This window comes from Papaver somniferum, chromosome 10 (genome assembly GCF_003573695.1).
Source record: "Papaver somniferum cultivar HN1 chromosome 10, ASM357369v1, whole genome shotgun sequence".
Classification (NCBI taxonomy): Eukaryota; Viridiplantae; Streptophyta; class Magnoliopsida; order Ranunculales; family Papaveraceae; genus Papaver; species Papaver somniferum.
Window position 1 is genome coordinate 23,860,095 of NC_039367.1, and position 22,317 is coordinate 23,882,411.

Below are 22,317 nucleotides of genomic sequence, written 5' to 3' on the forward strand. Positions count from 1 at the left end.
TCTCCAAACCTCATAAAAACTCATTTTGACCATTCAAAACAGCCACAAATTATTGCTTAGCATTTTTGAAAAAAAATTAGCACCCCCTAATCAGGGATATTAATTCATTAAGCTAAGTTAGGTCACTAGTAAGTAGTGAGATGAAACAAAAATCCCTTTCTTTAGCTATGTAGTGTGTTAGAGCACTGCTCGGTCGAACTCGTATGCGTTGCTATCTCAAGTATGTTTGTCAATGTTAGTGATCAATACTATATGTCTTGATTTCTAGTCTACTGATAGACGCATTTATGTGTCTAATTTGTCCCAATTGTTTATATTGTTAGTGCTCGATTTTGTACTTATTTGGTTATTTTATGTCTTTGTAGGTGTTTTTGGAGAAATAAGCTTTTGCGGCGAAATTGGCTAAAAAGTGGTTTTTGCGCTCGTGGGAGAAAATTATTATACGGACTCTCACTTTGGATAAGGGGTAACCTAATTACAAAGGGACACCGGAACTGGATAGGGGGAGGTCATCGTCAAAGTTTCAAAACTGGATTTTGGCGGAAAAAAAGGCAGCAACGTCAACAGTTTTGGATCAAGGATTTGAGCGACCTAGGAGGCGATTCAATGGGAAAATTTGGTACCCACGGACTATACAAGACATAAGGGACCTGTTAGAAGCGATTAGACCCATCTAATTGGGCTGGATAAGTCAGAAAATCCACACAAAGTCAAGACAGTGCACACGGTTTCTGTTTAGGGTTTGAGATTAGTTTGAGAGATTTATGGGATATCTTGCGTGGGATATACATCAAAACAGTTGGGTAAAAGTCCTAGAAGATATTTGAGACGAGAGAATAGCTAGAAACAGCCTGTAACGCAACAAGAAGAAGATTATTCTTCAAACAACCCGTAAAGAATAATGGAGATTTCCAAGGGGTTTGATCGATTTTCAAGGGGATTTAAAGCCTATAAATAGTTGGTTTTATGTCAGAGAAGGGGGATGGAGAGTTTGGGGTCGAGCCAGAGCCAGGAGGAGCGAAGAAGAAGGAAAAACAGCAATGTTCACCTGCTGCTGCTGCTGCCATTAAAAAGCTTCAAGAACACGAAGAACAGACACCTCAGGGCAGACTTATTTTCAGCAGCGTCAACAGCATCAGAAAAGTGTCGCAGTTAGCTGCAGTTTTCCTCTCGTTTCTGTTGGACGTGTTTTGTGAGTCTCAGAACCACTATTTTATAACTTTTGACTCTTTTAATCACACTTTGAACTTTGAATTAATATTTTGAGTGTGTGATTGATATGAATAGCTAAACCCCAATACTGGGATGATGGAGGAAGCCATATTTTACACATATAAAAATTATATTTAATTCTTTTATGACTTCTTGCATTTTTATTAAATGTTTTATGATTTTTTCTTAATTGATTGTCATTTCTTTTGATGGTTTATGCTTGGTCTTAGTACTTTTGATATGCCATGCTTTCGATTTACAGTTAATCTTCTAAAAATCTACCTTGGCAAGAATTAGAGTCCCTATTTTTATGTGAGCTATAATTGTTTTGGAAATAAATATATTAATTATATGAATGATTATGGTGGAATCCTGAGTCCTAGTGTCTCTTGATCCTGTGACAATTTTGTATATATTTTTGTTTTTAAATCTATTCAAGTCCGAGCAACGAATCCGTATTTACCGCAAGTTTAAGACTACAACAAAATGGCGCCGCTGCCAGGGACTTGTATATAGATTTGTTTTTAGGTTTAATTTTTTTTTTATTATTATTTGTTTCTTTTTACGTTTCTTTTTGTGTCTTTGATTTACAGGCTCGAAGTGGAATACTAAGGACTTGGGAACAAAAAGCTTAAAGCTAAAAGCTAAAAGCTAAAAGAGAAGAAAAAAAGACATAATTTTCTTTTAGGACTTAATTTTTATTGACACGTTCTCTTAATGAGCGTGTTGCGTACCGCACGCTATAAACCAACAGACCAATACCCTAGTAAATATCCCCCAGTTTGTGATATGTTTGATGTTTCGAGTGAGTGGGTCAAGTCGTGGGACTTGCCGCAAAAAATAGCATACGGTGCTAAGTTAAAAAACTAAGTTATTTATGGAATTTATACTCATAAAATATCGTACATGCTTGATGCATGTGATGCATCGCTTTTAAGCAAGCAGCTTCAAAACAATCGATATGCATGAAGCATTGTTGTTTTAAAGATTGATTGGATAAGTCGTGGATTGAGCGTCTTAAAAAGGAAGCATGCCAGACTACCTTTGGGTGATCGTTTGAAGGCTGTGAAAACAAGCCATCACTTGGTCGATCACTCTCTATGGAAGAGAGGTGGCCGGTGGTTGTCATGCTGCTTTACAAGTTTGCTGGAAATAAACCTACGTCATCCAATTATGTATGCAAAGTTGGATGGACAAGATGATTTACGGTAGTTGTGCATTGCCGTTGACGAAATTTAGGGCTTAGGGACTGTGCGCCGTCCCTACTTTGGCCAACCGAATCCGAAGCACTGAGTACTAATCCACACGGGCCGATCGGGCATTCATGGAGGCAGGCTGCCGGCGTGCATTTCTACACCTCTTGGTTCATAAAAAATCAGATCTAGGCCACTCAATTAGACCTACGAAGATGAGCGGTCACGATCAATTTGCGACAGAAATACATTACCGCAAAGCACAAATTCGGGTTTGAGGGCCGTGTGACCTATCACCCTTTGGGCATGCATTTCGAGGCATCTGGCCCTGGTTTGCACAGGCCGTCCGATCACATGTAAAGGTGGGACAATGGTGGACATCTTAACACCTTTGGAACCACTTGAATCTATATCTACAACATCCGTTTAGGCTGGCGAAGATAGATGGTCGTGATCAATTTACGACAGAAGCACGTTGCCGTAAACCCTAATTAGGGTTTTGAAACAGCCACGTCCACGCGAATTTGACCAAGCGGTTTGGCATGCCGTTGGCTTTCCTTAGGGAAATCGATCACGTGGGGATAATGTTGGGATGACGGTGAACTTATGTGCACCTTCCTGATGGTCCAAAATACGATCTAAGCCATCCAAATATGCTGGCTAAGTTGGATGGTCGTGATTGATTTAAGACGCTAGTGTACTTCTGCGACACAAATTAGGGTTTAGAAGCGTCATGCCTTCCATGGTTTGGGCAAGCGTTCATTGCTCTATGGTCCCGCTGTGAGCAATCCATTCGAGTGAGGGGAAAGTGGGGCCACCGATGTGCGTGTTAGCACTTCCCTGATCATTCATGGAGCAATCTAAGTCGTCCAACCAAGCTGGAAAAGTTGGATGGCTATGATACTTTTGAGACTATTATGGATAGTCCATGTCCATGCGAATTCCTTTTCCAGCAACGCGACCACCCTACTTGGGGTTGACGTTAGATGGTGCTGGGAGGTGTTTGGGCAAGGTCCGATTGGTCGGAACACTGGTGGGCCCGCCGATGTCCATCGTGATGGTTTCCCATTCTTGCCAGGTTTTGGATAGGCTTGTCAAATTGCACGGCCAATTTGTGTGGCCGTGATCGTTTCTGAGACTGATATGGACAGTCTAGGTTTTTCTTAAGGAAATTAAACATGTTCGATCGCGCTGTCTTTAATTAAAAGCGCATCGATTCGAGGCTCTCTTTGTCATAGAGTGATGTATCATGTGTGGGTATTTCATGCGTATCTCAATATTGGCACTTCGGGAGATTCATGCTACTCTGCCGAGAGTGAACACTTAATTGTCATGTCATGTCAATGATGAGAGTTCGGCTGAGAACATAGCACGGAAAATACTAGGAAAATCATGCATTAATTAATAATGCTAATAGAAATCACAGAATATTTGGGATTGATGTTGCACGCACCATTCTGAGTGAATTTCGTGAAATATATTGAATTGCTTCAAATAAAGTGAAGAGGTTTTCTGCACTCATCACTTCTTAAACGACTTTTCCCTTTGCAGGGTGAAAACGCATTAAATATTGGTTTTACAATTTTAGCCCTGAACTAAAATCCACCATCAACAGTCTTTCACAGAAATACCTACGAATATTGTTCGTATTTTGATAAATCAAGGTGCACAGGAACCAATTAATAAACCAGAGTTATATTCCCGAAAAACATCCTAGTATTATCAATCACCTCACAATGATCTTAATCGTATGGTAGCGAAACAAGATATTGTGGAATCACAAACGATGAGACGAAGATGTTTTTGACTACTTTTTATCTTTCATATTAGAGATTAAATCTCTAGCAAATCTTAGAGAAGATAGTACTCAATACGATAGAAACAACAAGATGAGAACACGCAACTACAGAGAAAATAGTTGGGTCTGGGTTCACAATCCCAATGAAGTCTTCAAGTCCTTAACCTACATGGTTTCGTGAAAAACCTAAAGTTAAAGGAGAATCGACTCTAGCTTATACAACTAGTATCACACAGGAGGTATGGGGATAAGGTTTCCCAGTTTCTAGAGTTCTCCTTTATAATGTTTTCAAATCAGGGTTTGCAATCTAAGTTACCTTGGTAACAAAGCATTCAATAAATATCTTTCAAGCTAATATCTTTCAACCGTTAGATCGAACTTAGCTTGTTATACACAAATGAAATGTACCCTTACAAGGACACAATTGAAGCAAAATCGGTTTGATTCACTCGAATCAATTCATCAACATTATAGCCACGGTTTGCAAAGAATGCATTTTTTAATATATAAATGTAATAGTTCATGAATAAACTGATTTTGGAACTTTAACTACTCAAGTATGCAAATGGGTACGCAAACTTAAGTAACCGGTCTGAGTTTGGGTTCGCCAGTATGTGAACGGGTACGCATACCTTAGTACACTTCCAAAACCCAGCAGAAATTCCCAGACCTATACCTTATGCAAATATGCGTACCGGTATGTGTACTTGGTACACCAAATTTCACAACTACAAGTACGCATACGGGTATGCATACTCTAGTTCCGATCATGGATCACATACATGCAAGAATGCAAACTATGTTCATAATCCAATAGTTCTAAACTCTATTTCAATCATTGAAACTTTCTTAGAGGATGACAATAGCCGTTTTCACACACTATTAACATCAAAGAAATTTTCAAGTTATTGAAATAATCATAACGAAACATTCCAAGTCTATACCAAATGATTGTATCACACGAACCATGTAAGATGTTACTCAGCGATTTTCACATGATCATCGTTTGACTTTCGTCAATAATATAAGATGAACTTGGTTGAAGAGAAAGCTTACCAATACATATTTCGAGAAATATGTGAGCGAGTTGATTTCAACTCGAAATATCAAATGTGTATAATCGAAAACTATAAAAATATGATTTATGTCTCAATATAGGAGATAGAGTATAAATAGACTTTCCAAGTGATAGATGAGTTTTAGTCTCCACATACCTTTTGATGATGAAGTTCCACAAGCTCGCCTTAGTAGTTCTTCGTCTCAATTGATGAACGCCGTGAAGTATAATGCTAAACTACACAATCTATCCTGGTCCGAGACATCTCTATAAGTAGACTAGAAATCAAGACTTATAGTTTTGATCACTAACATTGAAAAACAAGCTTGAGATAACTACGCTTGCGATTTCGACTGAGCTGTGCTTTAACACGTTCTGCCCATTTGGACTGTTATTTGGGCGTGTATTTCTCGAAGCCGTTGATTCCGTATTAACCATGTAGTGTCAACCATGGTGCGCGTTTGAATCATCAAAATGCAGTCGGCGATCCTTTCGGCTGCTTCTTATAACTCGACTAACGTTTGGAACCTGAAATTAACCAAACTTCTCCTGAAAACGGGTGTCATTCTGCGTATGCAGATCTCAATCAACGCTCATTTCTTAATGTCCTCATGGAAATCCAGCACGAAATGGTGGAAACGAGTGATGTACCCTCCTATTTATTCTCTTATCCGCTGGTTGCATCTGCTCAGGTATATTGATATAATCTTCCTCTTGGATGAGTAGAATTTTCTAAGGAAGAGAACAAATATGGCTTCCCATGAGTCTATGCTTCCTGGTTTTGGGTTATCGTACCAAGTGAATGATGTACCCATGAGTGATTTGGGGAACTCCCTTAAACATAACCTTCCGTCAGAGGCATGATCGTTTATAGTTGACATGAACGGCTAAGGTGTTCACGTGCGTTCCCATGTCTGTCATATATTTTGAACTTAGGTGATGTGTAATCTTCCGGGTATTGATATTCGACGACTTCAGGGGTATATAGGCTATTCATGAAATAGGAATTATCCTGTTTTACCACGTGGTAGTTTTTCTCTAGGTACTCGGCTATCGCTTACCATGACATTCCCGCGGGTGTATTTTCCCTACTCTCATCGTTTTTTGCCGCTTCTTTGATAATATAGTGCTTCCACGCCGTTACATGTTCCACTAAAATTTTCAGATCTTGTTTTCTTCGGATGTGGGCCTCCAACACTTTCTGCATATCTCGTAAAGTTAGTGGCGTTGAATGTGTGTCATCGGTTGCCCGCTGTTTATCTTTCTCTTGTGCCGCTTTTGTCTTTTCTGTCTGGGATTTTTGTGTCATGGGGTTGTGACTACGCCTCGCGCTAGTGTTTCTTCCTCGATGTCTTCGTGCTCGTATTCTATTGTTACTTCGTCAAGATTGATCGGTCGATCGGTTAGCTGATTTCCTGACGTGCCTGCGCTGGTGCCTGTTGGGTGTGTCATGGTGGATGAGAGAAGAGCCTCCGAGTGTGGTTGCCAAATGTTGAGAAGTGAAGATGATATAGGTCCTACACGTCCTGGTCACAAAAATGACAACACCTTTTACTATAATAGTATGAGAGAGAGCTTGATAATTTCTATTATATCACGTCATTCCTTTTATAGGTTTTTCCCAAAATCTTTCTTCCGATGACATCATGCCACATATCATTGGAACCTTCTTATTTACTATTATTGTCATTCTCCTTGTTATGACCCCTAGTTTCTCATTAATTCCTTCCTTATCCTTGCTACTTCATGGACATACTCTATTGGACTTGGGATTTAGTCCCCAAGTCACCTTCTTCCTAGTGGGCTTACCCTCTCTTTGGGGACTCCCAAGCCCTATCAGAGGGTAATTATTTTCATGTATCAACAATAGTACTTCATTAGAATACAATATGTTATATCTCTTCCAAACCTTGTCTTAATTGCAAGAACATTCACGTTTTTTTGCAAATAAGAACAAATATTGTTTTGCACAGTCTTAGTTGGATTATTTGGGTCATCTAATTACTTCTGATGGTGTCGCTGCTAACCCTGATAAGATTAAAGCTATGGTGTGATAGCCAAAACCTACTACTCTCAAGAAATTGAGTGGATTCTTAGGTTCTATTATAGGTTATTGCAGAAAACTTATTAAGGGTTATGGTATCATTAGCAAAACTCCAGACGACGTCTCTCAATTTTTGCTCAGATTTGCTCGTTTTCGAGCGGATCTGATCAGAACTATCATTAATTAGGTTATAGCCTCTTTGTTCTGGTGCTAAATAACGAAACAGGAAAATAAATATTTCTTTGATGTTTTTCTTCAATCTAATCGGCTAAATCTCTAAATCTTCCGACCCTATGATATCTGTTAAAGCTATCTGTGTTTAGACCTATGTGATATGATTTGGCTGTTGATATTTTCTCAATCAGTGGATGCTGCTTCTTTGATTCAACCCGATTCTGCTTTACTTCGATTCTCGAGTTATATGCTGCTACTACCGATGGACAATTTATAGTCAATCTTGAGCCGCATATGAAGCTATTGGTTCCCAAATCAAAAGGTAATTTGTGGATCCATGGAATTTCATTTGGGTTAGATCAAAAGGTTTTTTAATTTTATCCATGTATTTGATTCAAACCGATTCTGCTTTACTTCGATTATCGAGTTATATGCTGCTACTACCGATGGACAATTCATAGTCAATCTGAGCCGCATATGAAGTTATTGGTTCCCAAATCAAAAGGTAATCTGTGGATCCATGGAATTTCATTTGGTTTAGATCAAAAGGTTTTTTAATTTTATCCATGGAATTTCATTTGGGTTAGATCAAAAGTTTTTTTAATTTTATCCATGAAATTTCGATTGAATTCTAATCACCTCCTTTATCTGATTGAATTTGATCCAGTTGAAGTGCAACATGTTTATTGAGATTTCTCGTTGTAAAGGTTTTGGGATGGTTATCTCGTTAGGCTCTTCAGCTTGGTTTGCTGAGGCTTTTATCTAGCATAATCTTTGTTTGTGTTCTGTGTTAATAAGAAGGGTACGTCTATTGGAGAGTCGGTTTATTTTTGTTATTTGTTAAGTTTTGAGATTTGTTTGTATAAGGTAGACTATGATATCAATATATTAGAATTTATCTGAAGATGTCTTTGGTCCTGCGGCAAGATGCTGGTGTTGTTTTCACGCTATTCCGGATTGTATGGGGATTTATGAGGCATTATGAGCTACTTCGATTACCTCGACCTTTGGTTTTCTTTATGCATCTTCAGCAATACTCCTAAGCAGCATGAAACATTAGCTTCAACTTCCCCCATCAATATAGTTTAATGAGAATCCCAGCAGTTCAAGACTCCTAACCAATATGATTAATGAGAATCCTAGCAGTTCCTGCCAAACGTGTCAAAAATATAGCACTAAAGTTTATCTGTAGATTCTATGGGCCGGAAGACCTCAAACTTCAAGTATTGTTTGTATCAAATTATAACACTTCTTTAGTGTATTGTGCATTAGTATCTTTAGTCCTTGTTGTTGTCAGTTGTAATTTAGTTGGAGTCTGTAATTCTTTTTGTTTCTTAGTTACGCTCTTAGTAGCCTCTGTAATAACATATTAGAGCTATTAGCCTTAATCCTTCAATGGAAGAGACTGGATTTTACCTCAAGACTTAATCAAAGTTTAAGACTCATTCTGAAGTTATGGATCGAGATAAAAATCAAAGTAAACGAATATCACTCGGGAATCTCACCATAGCATTAAGATACAAAAACATGACTACCAACTTCAATCAATTGCATCGAGCACCTATACCACCATTTAAGATAATATGGACACTGTCATGTTCATCAATAGTACAACTTTTCATATGGAAAGCATTGACCGAGGGCCTTCGACCTTTGACACAAATATCCACCAACGATGCAACTCCGATCCAAAGAATGTTGTTCAGCTCAAGTATCATGTTACTGTAGATTCATGGCTTACCATTTTAATATAATTGTTGAATCTTGGGGTATTATGCACCCTCTTGTGATAGTCCTTTAGTAGCTTAATAAATTTCGTGCTCCAAAAAAAAGCAAGCCCTTCAATGACATGTTTCGTAAGGATGTTTTTGTGTGGAATGCATATATTGTTAGTGCTTTTCCACTTCTTAAGCAACCTTTGATTTCTATTCATGTGGTTGCTTTGCCAGATTTTTCGCCGCCTTTCATTTTAGAGAATGATGCATGTTCATCTGGAGTTGATGATGTTCTCATGCAACAAGAGACCCATTACTTATTTAGAAAACCATTTGGTCCAAAGGCTTTAAATCTATCTACTTATGAGAAGGAGTTCCTTGCAGCGGTGATGGCTGTTGAGAATGGAATTATTACTTATCTTGCCACCAATTTATCGTACACATACTAACCACCATAGTTTGAAGCACTTTATAGAGCAGAGAATGACCATTATTTTGCAGCAGAAATGTCTTATGAAGCTCATTGAGATGGATTATATGATCAAATATAAGAAAGGGTTGGATAATAATGATTCCTTTGTCAATACTTCCACATACTTCAGAATGCAACAAACTCTCTCTAGCTTAACTACAATAGGCTCAAGATGTACTTTCCAGTGGCACTTGTAATGAGGTAGCTCAACAATTTATATCTCAAATGCTCACTTCTCCTTCTCACAAGTATTTCTCACTCATTTAGGATATTTGTAGATACAAAGGGAGGTCGTACATTTGCTCGGGTAAGGATGTTAGATTCTCTATCATATACTCTGTCTATTCTTCTGTAATCGGTGGGCATTCGGGATTATTAGGTACATACAATAGAGCTAGGGCATTATTGGCCAAAAAATATATAAGACTTATTTCACCATATTTCTGTCTGTGACACTTTTCAAAGTAACAAAAACGACCACTCTTACCCTGCTGGTCTTCTACAACCATTGTCTATCCATGAAGCATTTTGACAATACATCTCTATGGACTTCATAGAGGGGTTACCTATGTCCAACATGTAGTCAGTCATTTTGGTGGTGGTTGATAAACTCACCAAGTATATCCACTTCATCACCTTGAGTAATCTATACACCAATCTCAGTGGCTACATAGTTTCCATTTTACATTTTTAAGTTACATGGTCTTCCTAGCTCTATAGTTTTTGACAGAGATAGAGTATTTTTGAGTCAGTTTTGGCAGGCATTGTTTAAAAATTTCGGTACTACACTCAACCTCAACACTTTTTATCACTCTCAATCTGGTGGAAAGGTAGAGAGATAATGCATGTGTAGAGCAGTATTTCAGATGCATGACTAGCACCAGGCCTGACAGTTGGCTGATTGAATTCCTCTTGCAGAAGGGTGGTTTCACCTGATAATATGGACACTGTCATGTTCATCAATAGTACAACTTTTCTTATGGAAAGCATTGACCGAGGGCCTTCGACCTTTGACACCAATATCCACCAACGATGCAACTCCGATCCGAAGAATGTTATTCAGCTCAAGTATCATATTACTGTAGATTCATGGCTTATCATTTTAATATAGTTGTTGAATCTTGGGGTGTTATGCACCCTCATGTGATAGTCCTTTAGTAGCTTAATAAATTTCGTGCTCAAAAAAAAAGAAGCAAACCCTTCACTGACATGTTGCATAAGGATGTTTTTTTGTGGAATGCATATGTTTTTAGTGCTTTTCCACTTCTTAAGCAAGCTTTGATTTCTACTCATATGGTTGCTTTGACAGATTTTTCGCCGCCTTTCATTTTGGAGAATGATGCATGTTCATATGGAGTTGGTGATGTTCTCATGCAACAAGAGACCCATTACTTATTTAGAAAACCATTAGGTCCAAAGGCTTTAAATCTATCTACTTATGAGAAGGAGTTCCTTGCAGCGGTGATGGCTGTGCAGAATGGAATTATTACTTATCTTGCCACCAATTCATCATACACATACTAACCACCATAGTTTGAACCACTTCATAGAGCAGAGAATGACCATTGTTTTGCATCAAAAATGTCTTATGAAGCTCATTGATCTGGATTATATGATCAAATATAAGAAAGGGTTGGATAATAATGATTCCTTTGTCAATACTTCCACATACTTCAGAATGCAACAAACTCTCTCTAGCTTAACTACATTAGGCTCAATATGTACTTTCTAGTGGCACTTGTGATGAGGTAGCTCAACAATTTATATCTCAAATGCTCACTTCTCCTTCTCACAAGTCTTTCTCACTCATTAAGGATATTTGTAGATACAAAGGGAGGTCGTACATTTGCTCGGGTAAGGATGTTAGATTCTCTATCATATACTCTGTCTATTCTTCTGTAATTGGTGGGCATTCTGGATTATTAGGTACATACAATAGAGCTAGGGAATTATTGACCAAAAAATATATAAGACTTATTTCACCATATGTCTGTCTGTGACACTTTTCAAAGTAAAAAAAACGACCACTCTTACCCTGCTGGTCTTCTACAACCATTGTCTATCTATGAAGCATCTTGGCAATACATATCTATGGACTTCATAGAGGGGTTACCTATGTCCAAGATGAAGTCAGTCATTTTGGTGGTGGTTGATAAACTCACCAAGTATATCCACTTCATCACCTTGAGTAATCTATACAGCAATCTCAGTGGCTACATAGTTTCTATTTTACATTTTTAAGTTATATGGTCTTCCTAGCTCTATAGTTTTTGACAGATATAGAGTATTTGTGAGTCCGTTTTGGCAGGCATTGTTTAAAAATTTCGGTACTACACTCAACCTCAATACTTTTTATCACTCTCAATCTGGTGGACAGGTAGAGAGAGATAATGCATGTGTAGAGCAGTATTTCAGATGCATGACTAGCACCAGGCCTGGCAGTTGGATGATTGAATTTCTCTTGCAGAAGGGTGGTTTAACATACTAGCTTAAAGATGACCACCTTTCAGGCACCTTACGCTTATAAACCTCTACATCTAGTTTTCCCACTTCAGGGAAACTACTTCAGTGGCTACAATTCAGGATTACTTGAAAGAAGATAGCTAACATGTTATAGTTATTGAAAGGTGACTTGGTGAATGCCCAAGACTGAATGAAATTCTTTGTAGATTAGAAAATATACGATAAAGAGTTTTAAGTGGGTGATTTTATCTTGTTAAAGTTGCAACCTTACAGGCAGTCTTCAATGGCACTAAGAAAACATTTCAAGTTGTCTTTTAAATATTTTGGACCCTTTGAAATACTTCAGAAGATAGGTGCATTATATTTAAACTTAAACTTCATGATGGATCTTGCATACACCGTGTTTTCCATGTGTCTCAAATAAAGAAGAATATTGATGCTCATTTTTGTAAATAGACTCTCTGCAAGTGATTGATCAACGAGGATAATTCATTGTTGAACATGTTGTTGTGTTGCAGACTCAAACCACTCTCCATGATGATTCTCCAGTCTTGCAGGCCTTAATTCAGTGGACAAACTCTCCACTGGGAGACGCTACTTAGGAAGATATAGTTCACCTTGGAGCTCAGTTCCCTGACTTCATCCTCAAGGACAAGGATATTTAAAAGGAGTGGGCATTATCATTGTCTAGAGGACTGTGTTGTCTTTTAAATTGTTAGAAAGGGTATATTATAGTATTGTAAGGGTACCGTTAGGTGATTTTGTGAGAATTAGCGGTATTAATACTTCTGAGAGTTGTATTTAATATTTATGAGAATTATTACCAGAATAGAAATTGAGATTTTTATCCTTAAGAAATGAAGAGAAAGTTTATTGAAAGTGTTGATTCTTATCCGGTAATAGACACCGAAATTCCAGGACGGTCCTGTTGGCATGAGTTATTAGATAACATTATCATAAAATTGATCACCAATCAAATAAAAAGGATAAAAATAAATCAAATGTAATGTAATGAGCGAGCATACCTTTTTCCTTTCTTTTTTTTATTAAAAAATAATTTTATTTTATTTCTTTTGTGAACATACTCATCATCAGGGTACATAAATACTTTTGGGTATATATCTTAAGTTTTAGTAAAACTTAACTAATACATTTTTGAAAAATGAAACTGAACTGGTAGGTTCTCAACGCAAAAAGACGTTAATTCAGCTTCCTATAAAGGTTAAATCGATATGAAGTCGTATGTAAACAGAATAAACTAGACGCTAAACTTATATAATATTGTCTCCGTTTATGAAAAACAAATCACCTTTCTTTTATTTAGATTAAAAAAAAGTTGAATGAAAAAGATGATGATATCACCTTTTTAAAAAACGCAGGGAATAATTCTGTCAATAATATAAGCAACATTTTTTTTTTTACTCCTAACTATATAATTGGTCGATAACTTTCTTCTCACAAAAGAAAAAATAGAAAAAAAAATACATGGTTGATAATGAAGAATTTGGGATTTCTTTTCATAACAATCTAAAAGAACGAAAATCAAGCTGTTTGTATTGAGAATATAATACAAACACATAAACTCAAAAAATGATCCTCGAATTACTCTTCTATTCTCAAAAACACAGACAAGAAACAAAATCATCATAGCACGAACAACTCATTCGTTATCATGCCAACTAAATTTACAAGAGAATAAAGAGTTATAGTATATGAAATCCATTTAACACTTTTGCCTTTTAACTTCATTATAAATGAAGTATGATTACGCCAACTTATTAATTTTTTAGCCTGAAAATCTACTTGTATTCTCCACAAAAGTGGCTAAAGCTGAGTTGTCAGACAACTAAGCCAGGATCCCCCACTCAATGGGTCTCACTCACATCACATGTTTGACTACCAACCAGAACCAGTTCTCATCGGGTCCCGTTCGCAGTTGAGTGGGGTCATAAGTCACGTTCACACTTCAGAATTTTGGACGACTCTCTTGGCGTCGATTTTATGGGTCCTCGATCGGAAGCTCTTCCACTGTCCCTTCACGAGCCAATAGTGGCCAATATTTTCAATTGCATGCATAGTTGAATGAGCTGCAGGCTTTAAACTGAATGGTCTGCGGGTCTCAAAATATTTGAGTCGGCGGAATGAAAGTATCATTTAAACACATCAACTGATCTTACATCATGAGCAATGTCAACGGAACTTCCCTCCAAAAGAAGTACAATCGATCGAAGTTTCAATTTTAGCATGCTTCAAGTGAAATTTTCTAATGTGCTAAAATTACTCAAGTCGTGTTGTTAATTTCAAAGGACAACGTTTATAGTCGGATATTTTTGTCAAAATTCAGTTCAATGCAACCATCTAAAATCTTGTAATTCCGATTGTTTAATATCCATCATTAAGAAATTTATATTAAGAAGAAAAAGGTATCTACTGAGTCCATAAACATCTAATTACATACTCATAACAGTTTTCCAATTGATTAAAAGTTGTAGCTAATAAATTTGAAAGTTTTTTTGTGCAGCTCCGAAGAGCTATGTTCTTCTTGATTAAAACAATGGTTTGCGTTGCAGAGTTATGACATCTCCAAACACCGGATTTTTCCTTTCTTTCCATATCAACTAAGAAACAATGAAATGGAATATCCTCCAAACTTCCTTAGCATTTCCTTTTAACACATTCTAGTCTCAAGCATCAAAAAATTGGATCACAGACTCCGGGATTGTCTAGGCAATACAAAACGTCATAATAACGCAGTTTCGCATCTCAAAAAATAAAAATAATATGGAGAAACCAATGTGCAGGCTCTTCCACTACGACATTCAGTGGCGGAGCCAGGATTTTTAGTTGGGTGGGGCAATACGAATTTTTTTTTGGAATCATAACTAATCACAAGGAAAACCACCAAAAATTTTGATGTAAACATCTCGTTTGAATACAGAAGTACGAAGCTATAATCATCAAGTCCCACCTTAAATGAATCCATTCAAATATTAGTTGATGCAAATAGACATGATCAATTGAGACTTTCACAACGCATTGTGCAACATCGTTTTCGCTTCTCATGGAGCTTTGCAGCTTTGAAGAACAAGTTAATTAAACATAGTAGAAGTAGGTTCATTTCAAGAGAGATTGTTCAACTGAAGCCTAAAAATCCTAAAAACCAGCCTTTTTTCACTCATTTATTTTCTTAATTTGACTGTTATAACGTTTTTCACCCTCACATTTCCAGGACGTGTAATACTAATTAAGGATTAACCAAAATTTAGGTGGGTCCACTGACCCACCCACCTCACTAATAGCTCCACCCCTGACAACATTATACATAATTCTCCTTATTTGCATGTCTCTAATTGGCAAAAATTATGCAAAAGCTCCCAAATCAATAAAAACGTTCTTAGAGCATCCACAGTGGGCGAGTATAACCAAAAATTTGGGATGAGATCGTAACGTAGTGGGACGGAGTAAAGATTAAATCCCAGCCAAAGATCAAATCCCAGATCATATTTGGTCGCGACCAAATACCAAATCCTAATATAGTCGGGCGTAAATTTAAAGTACGCTTGTTGCTGGGCGGACACCCAACCATCCGCCCGTTCACTTACTCATCAGGCGGGCACCAAACCATCCGCCCCATTCAAAATGAAATTCATCAGGCGGACACCCAATCATCCGTCCGTTCACATTTCGTCAGGCGGACACCAAACCATCCACCCCATTCAAAATGAAATTCATCAGGCGGACACCCAACCATCCGCCCGTTCACTTACTCATCAGGCGGACACCAAACCATCCACCCCATTCAAATTTCGGGTGTAAACCAATTTTACGCCCCATTCAAGCGTACACCAAATTTACGCCCGTTTTCGTGCGGTGATTAATTTTACGCGCGACCAAATTTGGTCTTCTCCCCATAACGTCACAGTACAGATTAAACTCATATTTAGTCTTTTTTTTTGTCTTTGATCTTTGAGTTTAGTCGTACCATTGCAGTCGCTCTTAGGGGAGACTTCTTTTTCTGTAAATAATTATGAAAATGTCAATTAGTCATGTCCCTGCCAAACGCTTCGTAACATTTCTGAGTGCTAAAGTTGCGAAAAATATGCACCTTATCCTCAACTTCCAAGAGTTCAGGAACATTTCCGAGGTCCATCCCGAATAAAAGTCTAATTCGATCCTTTCATTTGTATCAAGTTGTTTCCTAAAAGCACAAGCCTTGTATATAACAGGGAAGAGATCCTTTAAACAACTTCTATCAACCCATCTATCTTGCCAGAACCTTATGCCTTTACCATTTCCAACCTTATACTCAACAAACCTTTGTAAATCTGGCACCAAATTCACCACGTTTTTCCACGCAATAATACCTTTAGGGCTTTTGTGAACATTCGACATTAATGCGATTTCTTTTGAGTAAAACTTTTGTTGCACCATCTTTCTCCAAATAACATTCTTGCTTTTAGAATATCTCCAAATCCACTTGGATAAAAGAGCTCTATTAACATTTTTCAAATTCTTAACTCCGAGTCCTTCTCTAGATTTAGGAGTACACACTCTTGACCAAGCAACCTAAGCTATTTTCCTTTTCCCCTCCACTATTCCCCAAACAAAATTTCTCATAAGCTTTATCATTCTTTTTTAAACACTAACGGAAAAATGACATAGAGATAAGAAGTATATCAGCAAACTTGCTAATTAACACACTTCTAATGAATAATAGTTCTTGCCTTAAAATAAAATAAATTCTCCCAAGTAACAAGTTTTTTCTCCATTTCATTCAAAACTATATCTCAAACAACAATGTTTCTCCAATTAGCTCCGATAGGCATCCCCAAATACCTTATAGAGAGTTTTTCAGTCTGGCAACCAGGTTCATTATCTAGCTCATCAATAACTACACCTGTACCAACATTTGTCATCATGATCTTCTCTAAGTTAAACTTTAGACCACTTAAATTCTCGAAAATATAAAGGATAACTAATAATCTTATTACTTCCTCTATGTCTGCATTAACAGATATAATGTATCGTCAACGAACTACAAGTGAGAAATCAATGTTCCATTCTAAGCCACCTTGAAACCGGATATCTCTCTGAACAACATCGTTCAACAACTTGGACAGAATTTCCACGACAAGCAGGAAGAAAAAAGAAGATAAAAAGTCTCTTTGTCACATGCCTTATATGTAGGCTTAAATTTTCTCGTAGAAGCATCATTCACAAGAACAAACAAGTGTAAAGATGACATGCACCAACTAATCCAAGAAATCCACTTTTTAAAAAATCCATGATTGTGAAGAATAGTAAAAAGAGCTTCCCAGTTTATGTTGTCAAAAGCCTTCTCCATAGCGACTTTGCATAGGTTACCAACCTTCTTTGTCTTTATCCTAATATCCACTCATTCATTAGTTATAAGTACATTCAGAATGGGGTTTTCCAGATATTTAAGGACACTGTTAGTATCATACATAATCTCATGAAGGCTTGATTATCCTATAACTTGCTAAATAGTCGAAAACGCAAATTTGGATTATATACATCCACTTTCGCACAAATCTAGAGTATCATGACCGATTGAAATCTCAGAACTAAGCGCCTTAAAACCAAAAGCATCAATCAAAATACGAAGATAGACTCACACACACATGCATCCATCTAAGATACGATGCGATAAACGACTATAAATAGTGCAATGAGAATCCTAATAAGGATATCCTTTAGCAAAGGCTTAGGCCATTCTGAAACCTGTACCAAAGGGTCAGTTGATAAGTGTTAATCCCCAAGAAAGAAATCCCCCGGCCCGGAATGTTTCCAAGTCATGGTCATTCGTAAGTGCTAGGACTTCATGCGATACGACATCATGAAGGTGGTCAGAGATTTCAATAAATGGGGAACCTTGAATTGACGACTTAAAGCTACTTTTCTCTTTCTCATCCTCAAGAAAGAAATTGTAGAAGATCCCAAGGACTTCCGCCCTATAGGCTTCATGAGCAGCGTCTACAAGATGATTTCTAAAGTGTTAGCAGAAATATTAAAATATGATCTCCCATGTATCATTTCAGATCAGCAATATGCTTTCATAAAACAGAGACAAATTCTTGACTGTGCTCTTTTGGCAAACGAATGCATTGACTCGCGAATCAAGAGTGGTATCCCAGGGGTGATATGCAAGATAGATTTTGAGAAGGCTTTTAGCCACGTCTCTTGGGATTTCAATGATGATGTGCTGGCTAAAATGGGTTTTGGAGAATTGTGGAGAAAGTGGATCCAAGTTTGTATCTCAGATACTCATATCTCGGTCTTAATCAACGACTTGGCTCATACAAAATTGACCATTGGAAAAGGATCGACGCAAGGTGACCCTCTCTCACCCTTTATTTTTATTATTGTTGCTGAAGCCTTACATCTCTTGCTGCAATCTGGTAAAGAACATGGTCATATTGGCGGTTTCGCAATGAGTCAAAATGGGATCGTGATTACCCATCTTCAGTTTTCCGACGACACGTTAGTCTTTCTCGATGATTCTACGGATCAAATGAACTATCTGAGATATTATCTCCTTGGGTTTGAGATGTTATCCGACGTTCATATAAACTTCTCCAAATGCAGCTTCTTTGGAGTGGCAGTAGCTTCTAATCTGGAGAATATGGCTGCAATGTTAGCCTGTAAGTTGGAAACTTTTCCCTCTTCTTATTTGGGTTTTCCTCTCGGTGATACTTCAATGGGAGCCCATAATTGGGATTTGATTATCGAGATATGTAAGAATAGACTTTGTTCCTGGAAAAGTTCTTGCTTTAACAAAGCCGGTAAGTTAACACTCATTAAGAGTGTCTTGTATAGCATTCCAATTTATATGCCATCCCTCTTTATAGCCCCTCCCAATGTTATTAAAGCAATTGAACAAGTTATCATATAGGATTCTTCGGATACTAAAAAAGGTTATCACTATGTGGGTTGGAAGAATTGTCGTAAACCTCTGAAAGCTGAAAGACCGGGTATCAAATCAGTCAAAAGTATGAATAAAGCTCTGATTTCAAAGTGTTGGTGGCGCTTTAACAAAGAAAAAAAGGCCTTGCGGAGGAATTGTATAGTTTCTAAGTATGATTCAACTCTTTTGGACAGAGAGAATAAAAATCCAAAACCAGGAAACAAGTGTGAAGTTTGGAAGAATATCTTTGCTTATTTGAAGACATTCAAACAGTGTTCAAGGTTTCGTTTAGGTGATGGGGCTACGATCAGATTCTGGGAAGATACTTGGCTCGACGACCAACCATTATATTTGGTTTTTCCTCACATCTATTCCATCACATATACAAAGAAATGGACAGTCCAAAAATGTGTCGAATCGTTATTCAATGGTGGACCGTGGAACATTGGTCTGGACAGAAGGCTCTCTCAAACCCAAATGCAAGAAGTTTCTGCTCTTATTGTCTTATTCGAAAACTTATCACTTGGTTCTGAACAAGACACTCTCGTGTGGTCAGTCGACAAAAGCGGCCTGTTCATAGTGAAATCTGCTTATTCTTGGTTCGAAAAAGAGCATCCATTATACCATACAAGCGTAAGTATCTAGTCGAGATCTTGGCCTCATAAGATAGGTTTCTTTCTTTGGCAGGTTTATCATAAAAATCTAGCCACCATGGATTTTCTCTATCGAAAAGGTAAGCTTCTAATTAATGGATGCCTTTTGTGCTGTCAAGAGGGAGAATCCACCTCCCATCTTCTTTTTCACTGCACCGTCGCGAGAGATATCTGGCTTTATTTTCTGTCTTTTATGAAACTTGAATGGGTTATGCCCAACTGTATTGACACGATTATAAAAAGTTGGCAAGTGAAGAATTTACATTCTGCAGCTAAATCTCTATGGCAAGTGTTACCTGCAGCTATCATGTGGACCATTTGGAATGTTAGAAACGGCGTCGTTTTTAATAACGAAACTGCGACCTTTACTAAAAACACTGATATGGTAAAGACACAAGCTTTTTACTGGTGCAGGAACCTGAAATTCGTAAAGGGCATTGGGCTAGACTATATTATGACCAATTGGGGTATGCTTTTCGTAACGTAGGGTCTGTCTATTTTTTGGCTTAAAAAGTCTGGTTTTTTTTATTTCTCCCGTTGCTTTGTTGTAATCTTTTTCAATTTCTTGGGCATGGGTTGGTTGTGTAGTACAATTTTTCAATTTCACTCCATATATCTGTACTATACAAAAGAAACTGGGATTTGTTTCTTCAACTTTGCCCACGTATTTTATATCATCTACAATAGCATAGGCTTAATTTGAGGCTGCAAAAATGATAACCCAAGCCGAATATCATTCTTCCATTTTTCCCATGTTCTCATATATGCATTAAGAATATCCACAATGATCGTTAAAATTTCGAAATATGGAAAAGATTTGTTGCGTAGCGCATAGGAGGAGCCAAGATTACGAGGATGAGCCTACAAAAAAATAAAAATAAACTTGAAAGTACGACTTAATCTAAAATTTTCCACAAATTAGGCTTAGGAGCCAGCTTGACGGGGAGTGCAAGTGCACACCCTTGTACTAGGCCGACTCCACCCTTGACGTAATATGAGATATAAAAGTGAAGAAAGATGTAATGAACAACTGATTTGGCAACCCAATTTGGCTTTCGCCACATATAATGAGGTGGAGAATATATTTTCATGTGGAGGTGACCGCGCTCTTAAAGTACACAAATATAGTGTCGCCAATAATTTGACGTTTTATAATCCCCGTCTAAGTGAGCCGAATATAAACTTGTGTTTCAAGAAAAGTCTGAAATGAGACGTGAGTACGATCATCGTTTCAATTTGACTATCTCAAGTGTGGAAATTCCTTAAAAGTTTAAGGTAAAAGCTAAATATACCTTAGTTTTTTTAGCGCTTCAAGTTTGATGATTGTAAGGCAAAGCACCGTGGTAAGCCATTTTGTTTAACTATAGTTTATTTGTAACGCAATATAACTACTATGATCTTCCGTTTCACTTAAATATATTGAAATCCTTTGGCTACAGTTTAAAGTTGACCAAGTCCGATGCGGATTGTAGCTGAGGGAAATCACATTGAGACTGAGTTTTCGTGTGATTTTCAACCGATACTTAGTTTCTCTTTCTAAATTTTTAGTTTTGCTCTTGTTTTTTCATTTTAAAACTCTTTTATTTTACTAAAGCTCATTTTTCTTATTATATCTCCATTTTTTCTTTTAATTTATTTTTTACTCATAAATGATATTTATCTAAATTGTTGAATAAAATTTGGAAAGAAAAAAAAACAGAAACTGAATTTCCGTTTGGCAAATTTTACACCGAGACAACCTGGGTCGGAACTACACCAGGGCTAAGGTTAGCTTAAGCTCCCCCTAACAAGATAATTTTTTATTTTTTTTCCTTTTTTCTTTCTATAGCCTATTCCTAATTGGGCATAGTATGAATGTGAATTTCACACGTAACCCAGGCCTAAGAAAAGGCTCAAGTCTAGTTTCACCACTCTGTGTGATTAAGCTAAGGGATGACCCTTACCCTAATGAGGTGCATCTCCCACCATTTCTAGCTTCAAATAAGCTACATCTAAGAAAAATCCTTGGCCATTGTGCTTGACCTAAGGGTGTCACAAAAAAAAAAGAATAGGATAAGATAAGACAAAAGGGCAATCCTTTCCATTTTTACGCTGTTTTTAATTTTCGAAGAGTGATACCGGACGTTATTTTTTTAAAATTATATCCAGCCATCCAGGGTTTACGATCCTCGCCGTCTTGTGTTAGTTTTTCAGGATTATATAAATCAAAATATAAAAAACAAACAAGAAAACAAAACAACACAAAGTTTATGGTCAATTGATTCACTAATTAGTTGAATCGTGTCTGCCATTTTGGATTATAAGATCCGCTCATTTTAATAACAGGGTGAGCATTATTAAGCAGATACACAACAGAACAGATACATGCAATCCACCGAGAGAACAATATCCATCTCTTCATCAATCTAATCATTCTATATCCAGACTCTTATTTTGCTTTCTATTTATCATCAAACTATAGTACACAGAAAATGATAATTAACATAGTTGGATGTACGTGGAAGAATGGGACCGTCTATTGCCAGGCTTAAAACAGAAACAGAATGTAAATCACATACACATGGAGAAAGATTACTCTGTCCTTGCCGGATATCTCTATGTATGAGCAACT

The 22,317-nt window shown here is 37.3% G+C and overlaps 1 protein-coding gene across 1 annotated transcript; it reads left to right on the forward strand.

Annotated features, from left to right (window-relative positions):
- Positions 1–18,129: 18,129 nt before the first annotated feature.
- On the forward strand, positions 18,130–20,216 carry LOC113315410. The gene is made up of 4 exons (XM_026563689.1): positions 18,130–18,790; positions 18,894–18,931; positions 19,042–19,686; positions 20,121–20,216. Exons 1-4 carry the CDS (start codon positions 18,130–18,132, stop codon positions 20,214–20,216), a joined length of 1,440 nt encoding a protein of 479 aa, XP_026419474.1.
- The last annotated feature ends 2,101 nt before the right edge of the window (positions 20,217–22,317 follow it).

Bases quoted from the DNA above. Each gene is read 5' to 3' on its own strand.
- LOC113315410 (XM_026563689.1), top strand. From the start codon at position 18,130: ATGATTTCTAAAGTGTTAGCAGAAATATTAAAATATGATCTCCCATGT. The intron at 18,791-18,893 runs GTAAGTTGGAAA...ATGTAAGAATAG, and splicing joins TATGGCTGCAATGTTAGCCT to ACTTTGTTCCTGGAAAAGTT. The intron at 18,932-19,041 runs GTAAGTTAACAC...GTTATCATATAG, and splicing joins TTCTTGCTTTAACAAAGCCG to GATTCTTCGGATACTAAAAA.